At 41.3% G+C, this 13,072-nt stretch overlaps 2 protein-coding genes across 2 annotated transcripts; both read right to left on the minus strand.

Annotated features, from left to right (window-relative positions):
* Nucleotides 1-117: 117 nt before the first annotated feature.
* Nucleotides 118-9,305, minus strand: dnajb6a (DnaJ heat shock protein family (Hsp40) member B6a). The gene is made up of 10 exons (XM_079750445.1): nucleotides 9,168-9,305; nucleotides 8,206-8,310; nucleotides 7,739-7,848; nucleotides 7,300-7,362; nucleotides 7,081-7,191; nucleotides 5,539-5,685; nucleotides 4,974-5,172; nucleotides 3,425-3,495; nucleotides 900-1,064; nucleotides 118-429 (listed from the first exon to the last, which is right to left on the minus strand). The coding sequence occupies exons 2-10, from the start codon at nucleotides 8,268-8,270 to the stop codon at nucleotides 362-364; spliced, it is 999 nt and encodes a 332-aa protein (XP_079606571.1). The 5' UTR covers nucleotides 8,271-8,310; nucleotides 9,168-9,305; the 3' UTR covers nucleotides 118-361.
* A 317-nt stretch (nucleotides 9,306-9,622) lies between these two features.
* On the minus strand, nucleotides 9,623-12,801 carry LOC307086403 (stress-associated endoplasmic reticulum protein 1). The gene is made up of 3 exons (XM_079751598.1): nucleotides 12,574-12,801; nucleotides 12,125-12,200; nucleotides 9,623-10,553 (listed from the first exon to the last, which is right to left on the minus strand). Exons 1-3 carry the CDS (start codon nucleotides 12,655-12,657, stop codon nucleotides 10,513-10,515), a joined length of 201 nt encoding a protein of 66 aa, XP_079607724.1. The 5' UTR covers nucleotides 12,658-12,801; the 3' UTR covers nucleotides 9,623-10,512.
* Between the last annotated feature and the right edge of the window lie 271 nt (nucleotides 12,802-13,072).

Genomic DNA, 13,072 nt, shown 5'->3' on the forward strand with positions numbered 1-13,072 from the left:
ATCAAACATCTAAATCAAAACAACCAAAGTCAAATCTGTAGTGAATAAAAAAATGGTGTGAGCGTTACACCTGATTTTCTTTTAAAGTATTGAAAAGCCTTTGTGTGGATACTATGCTTGGTTGTGTGTGTGTGTGTGTGTGTGTGTGTGTGTGTGTGTGTGTGTGTGTGTGTGTGTGTGTGTGTGTGTGTGTGTGTGTGTGTGTGTGTCCTATGGTGTCCCAGCAGCAGGTGTAGAAAGACGCTCTAGTCTATAATTAACCCAGGGACGCACCAAGGAGCGTAACGGAAGCCTAATACCTATCGGGGATTTAGTGTGTGTGTGTGTGTGTGTGTGTGTGTGTGTGTGTACATGGGTGTCATCACGATCTCCTCTTCCTGGCTGTATCTTCCACTGTACAGTTCCTTTTCCTCTTCAAGTCTGTGTGATCTGGGAATAAACAGGGCAACAGCTTCTGTATCACAGATCATGCCATCGTTTTCTTGGTAGTGAGCCTAGGAATATATCTTATTTTATATTAAAACATGGCATGTCCTATCTGCCACAACATGTGCACAGACTTTTAGTGGCATCACTTTTATGTATCATTCTTTTTTGATACATAAGCCATTATTTATCTATTTCAATAAATACAGAGTGACTTTCAACAACCCTTTCCTGAAGAAATTATGCAATAAAACTTCCTAAAAGGATGCCACTATAACAAGCACACAACACTTATGCTAAGAGAGAAATGATTAATGTTCACACCCTAGTGTTGCTGACATGCGTTGACCACTAGATGGCAGTAAACTCGTGTGTATTAGTGGACCCATCTTAAGCGCCAGGAGCCCAGTCCCTGAGCCAGGTCGCTGGGATGCTTAACCTTAACCCGGAAACAGGGGGGGTGCTCTGCTTACCTGCTCCTGAGCCCTGGCCCTCTCTTTGTGAGTCTGGCCGTTTGGAGGCGGGGGGGCTCTGAGCGTGCTGTTGGGACGGGGGGAGGGAGGAAGAGGACATGTGGGGGTACGTATGCCTGCCGGCCCCGCCCTCCAGGGCGGGGGCGGGCGTGGTGCTGTCTTTACCTGCAGGAGGCGAGAACACAGCACAGCTTCACGTTTAACAGGGCGCCGGGCGCAGCGCGCTGCCGCTGGCCTGGCGCGCAGCGGGGGTGTGTGTGTGTGTGTGTGTGTGTGTGTGTGTGTGTGTGTGTGTGTTCATGCTACTAGTAGATCGTTAATAATCCTTGAGTCTCAAACTCTAAATCAAGTTTACCTTCATGATTATTTTTATATATTAAAGAAAATTACTTTTTCTCTTTTTGAGAGTATTTCGAGGAAGAAACTTTATATTCTTCATTGTGTTAAAAATATTTTCAAAGCAAAGATGTACCCTTCCGTTATGGGTTAAATATTATATATTCTGATTGGGACTACAAGTGAAAATGTTCGCATTATTTTATGTACTTATATTACATTTTGTTTAGTCATTCATATTATATTTTTTATAATAAACTAAGTTATGAACTAAATTATTATCCAAGTATGAATTACACTAATTAACACTACTGCCAGAAAGACTCTAATCCCATAAAATAAAAGATGTTTGGCCCCCAGCAGGTGGCCAGCCATGCAGATATACGGTGAAATAGGCTCACAGGTTCAATAGAAATTACATGCAACATAAAATGAACATGCTTCAATAGTTTCCCTTTTTTTAAGCTAAGGGGACATGAGGAAGTTTGTTTTGTGGGTTATAAATACGGGCAAAAAGTTGCTTGCATTGTGTATTCAAAATGTTTGCCTTTCACAATAAGTAGCATATAACTGCAGAAAAGAACACAGAAAACTAAGGACACATTTCAAAGAGAAGAGAAAAAAGGGGAAATACCTATGCCCAGCAGAGAGTGTTGCGGAACGTGCAGGAAATCCTCTGATTAATTTGGGTTAGTTTTTACCTAGCATGCTATTTGCCGTAGAAGAGAGGCTGCAGAAAAGCTGATTTTTGAAGAAAGTCTCAAATTGATTACTCGTAATATAAAACATTATTCATGTCTAAGATGTTTGTGCAAAATAGTGATCTTCATTGCTGTTAACAAGTCTGGTACTGCTGGAAGTCGAGTGACCTTTGTCTAATCTTTAGTTAAAGCGATTGATTTGGGATGCATGTGCTGCTTTCAATTCAACTCCTCCAACAACCCCTCCCCTTATTCTGACTGCAATAGTCACAGTCATGGAGGTCTGCCACGCGTTGGAGTGTCCAGCGTGTGGCCGTTTCTGTTGCAGCAAGCGCACGTGTTACCCAAAACAACCGCGTCTCTAATGATGCAATGATTAATGTCAAAGAAAGCGCACAAGCAAAACCCAGACTTTGACATGCCCAAAACAGGGCGAAAAATTAATATTTATTGGTTAACAAATTACACAAAAATTCCTCCAATTGCCATAAATTGTTTATAGCATTACTTTTCCTTGTACCACATGTGCATCGTTATGCAACGTTAACATTTAAGACTCAACATTTACTGACATACATGCTGATTAAATAGGTACAAAAAAGAAAAACACATAGCAATTAGAACATATCAAACGGCATACACATTCTACCAGCTTTTGCTTCACTTAAAAAAAGATATTAGTAGAGGACAAGCAGAGAGGGGCTCGGGAAAATCAAACAGATATTTGGTCAATCTTTTTTTTTTTATAGCTTCTTGGAAAGTTCAGCTTGGTAATCTTTTTTTATTTTTATTCTCATGCTTAATTTCCTGAATGCACACTGTGTTGTCTAAGCACAGGTCAAAGGCCAGATGCCCGTTGGTGGAAAGAGCGACAGAGCAAGTTAGATATATAGATGAAAACTGAGGAAAAAGGAATATGGTGAGACCACGACAAAGTGAAGTGCACACACACACACACACACATACGCACGCGCAAGCTCATACACACACTCACACATGACCTAAGGAAGGAGATTTCTAAATTCTATACATAATATTATCAACACTGTGGTCCCAAACTATTTTTTTTGTCAAAATGTCAACACCACCCTGAGCCAAATATAACGACAGCATCAAATCAAAGTACCATCATGTAAAAAAGAAATGCATAGGAAAATAAACTGCCTAAAAACAAAAAGGAAAAGGACTGACTATCAGTGGATAATAAATAAGTGAGGAGATGGTAAGGAAAACAATGCATAAAAACAAATCAATCAAGTACATACATCCGAATAATAGAACAGCACTGTAAATAGCAGTTGTTGCTTTTTTTTGTTTTTGTTTTTCAAGTTTGTGTCTCTTGTGCTGCTGACAAGACAGGAGTGAAACCCCAACAGGAAGTTAACAGATCTCCTGTGGTCGCTGCATCTCCACTCCCCATATCTACACCCCCCCACCCTCTGTTTTTGTCTGTTTACTTGTTATCCAGTCGCAGGTGCTGTTCCTTACCATTAATGGTGAGCGAGCGAAGCTGACCATCCTCCTCCACCTCCACTCGCTCCTGCCCGTTCTCCATGATTCTGGAAACACACAAAGGCTATTCAGAAACACCTCCGGCATGATGCACATCCCCAACACACAGCCTCACTTACTGTCTCACATCCCCAATACACGGTCTCACATCCCTAATAAACAGCCTCACTTACTGTCTCACATCCCCAATACACAGTCTCACATCCCTAATACACAGCCTCATTTACACTCTCACATCGCCAATACACAGTCTCACATCCCCAATACACTGTCTCACATCCCTAATAAACAGCCTCACTTACAGTCTCACATCCCCAATACACAGTCTCACATCCCTAATGAACAGCCTCACTTACAGTCTCACATCCCAATACACAGTCTCATACACAGTCTCACATCCCTAATAAACAGCCTCATTTACAGTCTCACATCCCAATACACAGTCTCACATCCCTAATAAACAGCCTCATTTACAGTCTCACATCCCTAATAAACAGCCTCATTTACAGTCTCAAATCCCCAATACACAGCCTTATTTACAGTCTCACATCCCCAATACACGGTCTCACATCCCTAATACACAGCCACATTTACAGTCTCACGTCCCCAATACACAGCCTAATTTACAGTCTCAAATCCCCAATACACAGCCTTATTAACAGTCTCAAATCCCCAATACACAGTCTCACATCCACAATACACAGCCTCGTTTACAGTCTCACATCCCCAATACACAGACTCATATCCCCAATACACAGCCTAATTTACAGTCTCAAATCCCCAATACACAGCCTTATTAACAGTCTCACATCCCCAATACACAGACTCATATCCCCAATACACAGCCTTATTTACAGTCTCACATCCCCAATACACAGCCTCATTTACAGTCTCACATCCCCAATACACAGCCTCATTTAGTCTCAAATCCCCAATACACAGTCTCACACCCACAATACACAGCCTCGTTTACAGTCTCACACCCCCAATCACAGACTTATATCCCCAATCCACAACCTAATTTGGTCTCACATCCCCAATACACAGCCTAATTTACAGTCTCACATCCTCAATATACAGCCTCATTGACAATCACATCCCAATACGCAGTCACATCCCCAATACACAGCCTTATTTACAGTCTCACATCCCCTATACACAGCCTCATTTACAGTCTCACATCACCAATACACAGCCTCATTTACAGTCTCACATCCCCAATACACAGCCTCATTTACAGTCTCACATCACCAATACACAGCCTTATTTACAGCCTCACATCCCCAATACACAGCCTCATTTACAGTCTCACATCCCCTCAGCCTGCTGCGACACAAACCAATAGAAGAAGTCATATGATGTGACTCTTCAGGAGTGTGTCTAGCCGTGGCTGGCTTTGTTCAAACTACAGAACGACCCCAAATGGGAACAGAAACCAACGGGCATCACTGGACGTTTTGGTGGAGTTTGGATGTTTTGGAGTAATGTTAGACAGGAACACACACACACACACACACACACACACCTCTTAGTGGTGATCTTCCTGCCGTTGATGAACTTGGTGGAGGTGGAGACGGAGCGGTAGCTGCCCATGCCTCCTCCTCCTCCTCCTCCACCGCCGCCGCCGAAGGAGGAGGAGGAGAAGGAGGTGAAGCCGCCGCCCCCTAGGCTGCCCATGGTGCTCATATGGCCCATGGAGTTCAGCGCGCCGAAGGAACCGAAGCCTGGCGGCCGGGAGACGAGGAGACAAGTGGTCAGGAGAAGAGGACAGTGGAGACAAAGGGTCAGGGGTCAGAGTGATGCTGATGAAACGCCCCCCCGACCCAATAGTCCCTCAGTCTACCAGGGAGCATTAAGAACGACAACAAGACTGTCCATCGCAGGTTAAGAGAGTCCCACATCAATTTATTTCCTATATTAGAAAATAAATATAATAATTTATTTTGCACTCGTTCCATCGTGTGATTATCAAATTCCTTTTGTTAATGAGTCTACCGTCGACGGTGCGATCTAGCCCACGGGCCGATCGGTCCGATAGGCACCGATACGGTCAGCGGCCAGAGTACCGCCCCCCCCCCTTCAGTCCTCACCTGGGTCAAACGTCGGGAAGCCGGCTCCGAACGGCGGGAACCCGCCGAACCCTCCGAAGAACGGGCCGCCCGTCCTGCTGCGGCTCACGCGGCTGTGGTGCCGCCGGCCGCCGCCGAAGAACGGGTCGTTGGCGAACGGGTCGCCACCTGGGAGGACCAACCACAAGATGAAGGGAGGGCGCGGTGAGCTGGGGTTCAAACGTTGGACCACTTATATATTGGAGTCCTGACGTGGGAACCAGAGACATGAACTTTGAAGGGTTGGAGACCCGAGCCCCAGAATTCCGGGTTGGAGTCCGAGAGAAGGGACCAAGTTCCTGTAGGTCGGGTCGGTGTCCCGGTACCAGAGGGACTGTGGACCTCATCTTAAATACACTGCACTTTCTACAACTGTAAGGCTCCTGAATGGACTGTGCCCCCTCCCCCACACACACACACACACACACACACACACACACACACACACACACACACACACACACACACACACACACACACACACACACACACAGGAAGCTGTCAAGGACACTCCTGAACATCAAGCACTTTATTCAGACTGATGTCTGTTTTTATTGATATTGTTTGCTTGTTGTTAATATGAGACTGATCAATTTTAATTATTTATTTATACTGCCTATTTAAACACTGTATGCACTAGTGAGAAACAGCATTTTGTTTCATTTCCTGTATGGAAGCACTGTTTTTGAAATGACAAAGTGAATCTTGAATCTTGAAAATGCTTTTTTAACTTTGCCTTTATTTTTATACGTATTTTACTCATTTTTGCATATGTTTGCTTGTCTATTATTTTATTTTATTGTATGACACTGTTTATATGTGAAGCACACTGCCTTGTGTATGAAAAGTGCAATATAAATAAAGTTGCCTCGCCTATTATATATTTATATACATGCACATTGTGCTGTGCCTGCTCTACTCAACGGGCTGATAATGGAATAATAAGATAAGATAATGGAATTACGGTCTTTAATCAGGTATCAGAGTCTACTGGACTTCCCGTTTCTAAAGAAAGACTTTTTTTTTCTCCCGCCTACACGTCTCTACTGCCAAACTCAGAGTAACCCGACCCAGAGTTCCAGAACCAAATACAGCGTGTTCCGACCAATCATGACCAGCTGTTAGGCTGGTTGTGTTTCCTGAACACTGTGTTGTGTTTGGTCGAATGTTCTGGACTTCTGAACCGGTTACTAAATATGTGGTTACAGCAGACACACCTCGGCTGGAGCGTTTAACAACACTCACACCCCACGTCTGGCTTGAGTATCTAGGTGTCATCCTGATGAAGATCTGTTCACTGCCATTCATGGTGAACATGTGTTTAAAGGCAAACGTGTAGTAAATCTAATATTTTAGGATTAAAATAGGAATGAAACAACTGAGTCTAGCCAGATACATACAAAAACCTGGTCGAGGACTGGCAGCATCTCAAAAATAATTGATCAAAGATACACTAGAACACATTAATACCGGAAAACTAAACGTTAAAGAAAATGAATGTCAAGCAGAAGTCCAAACGCTCACCAAAGAATTCAGCAAACGGGTCGGCTCCCCCGAAGAACTCCCGGAACACATCCTCTGGGTTCCGGAAGGTGAAGTTTTCATGGAAGTGGCCTCCGTTGTGGTAACTGCTGCCTGCAGAACCACAAGACAACATCTGATATCAACCCACGTCGGAACACAGGACCATCAAAACACCAGCACCTCCTGAAGACTTCAACCATCCAACAACAGCACTCTTACCTCCACCACTTCCGTTTGTCAACCCTTCTTTGCCATAGCGGTCGTATAGGTTCCTCTTGTTTGCTGCGAGATACAGAAACAGATTATCACCACCAGTAAATGCATAGGATACCGATAATAACCTCCTCTGACGAAACTCTTGCTTTTGTTGTTTTTAGTAGGGTCACTGTATTCAATGTAACCAGGGATACAACTGAGTCAGTGTTTGGCTAATGTCGCTTGTCTAGTTCGTGAAGTGCGGAGAGTTGGCTAATGACACTTGTTTGTGCATTTGTTTGTAGTGCTCATGTTTTGTGACGAATGTTCCTTAAAAAATAATTAAACCTGACTCTTCTGCCGAATGTTATGCTCTAATGGTCCCAATGTTGGAAATGAAAAAGTCAATGAAAATAAAGTCTATACGTTTCATTTCAAGTGGGATATTTGTGTGGTTCCGTACCATCTGACAGGACTTCATACGCTTCAGAAAGCTCCTTGAACTTCCTCTCCGCCTCGTCCTTATTCTCTGGGTTTTTGTCGGGATGCCACTTCAGGGCCAGTTTTCTGTAACTAAATCAAGTAGCAGAACAAACATCATGCACATGCCATCACCAGTTGATTGGCTATGGTTATGTAATCCACATAAAAGGAAGACGCATCTTCATTGATCTATTTTTCCCTTAGCAACCCTTTGTTTGGCTCTGATGATAATAAAACACATCACAAGAAGAAAGGGGTTAAGGATTGACTGAAGAGTTATCAACTTACAGTATCAATAAGAAAGCGAATGAATCATCAACTGACACTTATTTAAGGATGTACGTCATCCATCATTATATATATTTAAAACGTGACATGGTGACATGAGCTGATATAATTTTTCCCTCATTGGAAGGTTGTCGACACGTGCCATTAAGTGAGACTCACGCTTTTTTGATGTCTTCGGCAGAACTCTCTCTCCGAACACCTAGTATCTGGTAATATTCCACCATGGTGAATGGAGAATTAGAGATGTCACAAGGGCTGATCAACCTGGAAAGACACAAACAAAAATGTGGTCAATGATATTTAATTTGTATTTTGAAAGTATAAACAATTAAATCAACTTTTGAAAATGGCTTCAAAATTAAGGTCTACAACCCTCATTTCTGTAAGGTAGCTTGTGTTAAGTATATTAATATAACCATGAAATATCTTTGGTGATCACAATTGGTTTACTTGAAAACGTTTTCCTTTCTGTAATCAAATGGAAAAACGCATATTGCTATTCGGTGTACTTCCTTATGCTGTATTCAGTTGATAGTGCTACATTCTGCAAGTTTTACCGAAATACTTTGTGCAAATAAAAGTAGTATAAAATGGAGAACAAGTGTGGTCCATAACGGAGAGCTTTGGGGTCAGGCAGCCTGTTTTCTGTATCTGTTTATGTAGGCCTTTATTAAATCACACAATATCAATTATAAAAACAAGGTTTTACATTGTAACGATACGAAATGACTTAATTCTGAAACGCTCTCATGTATGTATCTAGACGGTGGTTAATAATTCAACATTAGGACAACTTTATTGCGGTATTTGACTAGTTGATTGTCATAGCTGATACTGGCTAACAAAACCCATTCGCCTGAATGCTTGATTATATGTCGATACTGCCAGTTCCAATGTACATTTCTACGGAGTATTTCAAGTCGGTGTTTTCTCCCCCGATACCCCAGATGTACCTCTGGACCCCAACAGCAGGTATATTGAGATCTCGATGTTGTGTTTTGAGGAGATAGCTCCCGTCGGCTAGCTCCGCTAACACAGCCTTTCGTGCTAACGGTGGCTAGCCTCGTTGAACAACAAAACACAGAGGATATATAGACGTATCTACACATACAAACATTTACCTTGCTGGCCCTTATGTCCAATGTCGCCCGATGTATTGTAATGATGAGGATTAACCACCACAAAATTGTATTGTTAGTGTGTAGATGCTAGCAAGTTTTCTTCCTGATCAGCAGCCTAGAGGTTGTTATGGATTTGACGTCACATCCGCTTACACATTTTCATCCCCTGCACCGCCACATTCGTTTTTTTAGGCCTAAAAATAAATGATAACCAAATGTAACATTTACAACGCAAAAATGAATGTTAAGAGACCTGTTTTTTGATCAAAGAATTGTAAAGTGTCATTTTCAGTTGTAATATTGCAAGGTAGATTCGCGATACACTGCCCCCCTCTGGAGTGTTCAGACGAAATCTTTGGTAGTGGGCATACTTGACATGGTAACCTATGCTTCTGTAGTGTGAGCAACAAAAAAAAAAAATCAATCTTTGCTTGCAGAACGCGTAGATTGATGTGTTGAAAAAATGTATAAATCTTTATTTTACTTGGCAACAGAATCTAATTTCCATTACAGAATTTATTGTTCCCCCATCAAATACCATATAACCCTGAATCAGAATTGCACAAAAAGATAAGGACGCTTTTCAAACACAAAGGCATTAGTGATTTTCTGAGTAATGACTTCCTATGATGGAACATAATTACAAAATTGGTTTAACAGTTTGAATTTGACGCGTGCAATTAGGTGACCAGGATGGTAAATCTTATGAAATATGCTATTCCTTTCGTACAGCACTGTTTGTATATCTTAAAATTGTGTACAACTGTGAATTTCACGACAGTTTTGTCATTACTAAACCACATTCTGGTCCAAAGAAACAAAATACAAAAAAAAAACAAAATCATACAATTATTAAATATGATTTTGTTAGGACACTGAGAAAATAATACACCATTGGCCAAATGTAAATTACACCCTTAGAAGAATTAAAAAATAATTAGGAAAGACTTCACAGACCCATAGGCTAACCTGTCGAATACCTGAGAGTAAAATGATGATCATCAGATAAAAAAGAAAATGGAATGCATTTTTTCCCCAGCAATATTCACCATTCAGGTATGAACTGTTATCATGGATTCCTTTAGGTAAAGATAGGGTAAAGCCTCAATGTATAGTAAACTAGCAAAATGTGTAAAAATGAATGCAACAGGAATGCCAGAAGACAAAAAAAATGCAGAAAACCCAGAACAAAAAGTCCTTAATAAGGTGCAGAAATGTTATGAGAAATGTGTCAGTGGCTTAGGTATTGGACGACAGGAACGATATGGGGCGCCATTGGTCAAGAGAACAGGAAAGAAGACATTGATCAAGCAGAATGAAAAGCCTCCTTTTTCCGTGCATCATTTTACATCCCCATCCGGATACTTTGGATAATCTGGAAGATAGCTGTACAGAAAGAAAAAACAACATTGCATTAAATCCAGTTGAGATTACTGTATTATGTGTATATCATGCCTATAAAAATAATAAAAAATAAAAAACGTTTTTTTCTTCATTCAATTAAGATTGGAGGATTGCATAATGCCGTCAAAGAATTAATTTAAGTTGGTGAGTATTTTAAAAAGGGTATTTAACACACACAAAAGTGAGACCGGGTAAATAATGCATAAGAAATGGAGAAAATGACAGAAAGATTACAGTTGGGAACAGAATGTTACACCATTAATACAGGCTATGCAAGAACCTTGGTCACCTATTTCCTTTTACTATCCATCTAGCTTTTTGGTTTTCTGTGCTCTCCGTTATGACAAGGTATGTTTGCATATAATACTACAGTTATTGTAGTGTTCATGCATTGGTGGTAATAGAGGTTAGGTATTTGATGTGTACTTCTCTTGTTTATGTATTTTGAAATGTATTATCACCAGTGAGGTATTTCATAACAATCTTTATAACAGACATGGGAATACAAGTAAAGAAAGTATAATTTTACAAGCATCTACTCCAAATTGTATGTTCTCTTTAAGCTGAATAAAAAAAACTCAGTTAAAAAACAATATTTAACACTGTACTGGGACAGGTAGATAAGAGAACATAAGGAGGACATTTGCAGTATCAGAATATGACCCACACTCTGACCTACGTGGTCAAATACACTGTCCGACGGACAACATGGTGAGTCAATAGAAAAGGATTTTGAGACTCCAGCAAGCGTGGCTAATTCGTGAACCGGCCATCTTGTGCACTTGCAAAAGATGCCAAGTTTGGGATAATTATGAGTAAGAAAACAGTTTACATTGAAAATAAACCTTTTTTCTTTTTTTAAAAAAGGGACATATTGTGCCATTTTAAATAGCCTGGATCTAAAATAACATTTGATAGGATTTATTAATTTCGATAAGACTTGTTATCAACAAGCTGCTGCTTGGTTAACAAACCCAGTTATGTTTGTTTTGTGTGCTAGGTGTACTGGCTGTCCTTGAGAGGGTAAAAATTGCAGATAATATACACCTGTGTGAATTAAACCACCTGAAGAACAAGCCACAAATCTAATCATTTACAGTTTGTTGTTTAAATAGGCCTTCAATTACAAGATTAAATGATGTTCATAACTAGAAATTAGGTCATTATAATGCGTGCTGCAGATAGAAAAAAAAAGGTAATAAGTAGTTCATAAAGATAATCTCAAATCAATTTAAAATAAAAGCCATAAACCTAGACACTGGGAATGGGAAACCTTCTAGAGATTTGTGGAAAACGTTATGTGAATATCTAAACGTTTGACAATCATTTGGAAGTTGTAATTTGTTTAAATGTAAACATGAAGCTAAGTAACATCCACAATGTAGAACATTGTGGATAGGCGACAACACGTACAAAAGGAATAATGCACGCTTTTCTCATCCACTGTGTGGTGTAGGCCATAATTCACGAGGTATCATCGGGCCACATTTGATGGTTGCGTCTAGTCCACAACCATGGATGGCCAACATCGCAATGATCCACGCAGAACTCACCAGAGCCACACACGACAAAGATGAAGAGAGCCAGGAGCCAGGGTCCCACCGCCACCTTCTCATCTTGGGTCCCCCTCTGCGAACACACCGACACCCATGGGAACAAGTCGTCAGTCTACAGGCCGGCTCACGCACGGAAGGACGACCTGGGTCGACCCACATATGTGCATTAAGTACGGTCTAATGATTTTTGAATTTGTATTTGATATCATGAGGGGTGTTTTCAAGTCACTGGACTTTCGAGTACCCATATGTCGAGAAATGAAACAATAGCAAGAGTTCAACATGGGAGCGAAATCGTAAGGTTACTTTGAATAGGTCACTGTATCAGTAGATACATGCAACAACATCCCATCAGCTTGAGGAGCTGGATAACATGATCTAATCACATTTCACACCAATAGCCACCTTATAACCTGTAACTAGAGGGAATTAGACAAGTTCTGTACCGATGATTTGGCGACGTTCCCCCTCTGCGTGATGTTTTTGCTGTGTTTCTCGTTGGCCATTCGGATTCTCTGTTTCGCCACCATCTTGCAGGTTATGGAACCTTTCCACCGCTCGTAAGAAAAATACGCGTTTAACAAACTGTTTCTTAAGCAGACGTTCTTCTTGGTGTGTAAGTGATCGTGGCCGTCAAACGTTTGAGGCTGAATGCTACGTAGACAAACACCGTAGTCCCCACCCACACAGGAAGAACGTGTTTAAAATGTGCTTTCTTTTTCCGCCCGACAAGAATTGTAGCGGACCCGATTTGTAGACGGGCGCCTCTAGTGGTATTGCAGCCCGTCATTTCCATCACGTCATAAACGACTTGCAGTGTATGTAGTGTAGCTCTGCTTCATTTGAAAGTAAATGGACAAATATGAATGTCATTCCGATATGCGAGTCGTCACGTAGGAAGCCATCTTCCTATCTAACATTTATCATACACTGTCTTCTTCAATC

This window comes from Pollachius pollachius, assembly GCF_949987615.1.
Source record: "Pollachius pollachius genome assembly, chromosome: 14".
Classification (NCBI taxonomy): domain Eukaryota; kingdom Metazoa; phylum Chordata; class Actinopteri; order Gadiformes; family Gadidae; genus Pollachius; species Pollachius pollachius.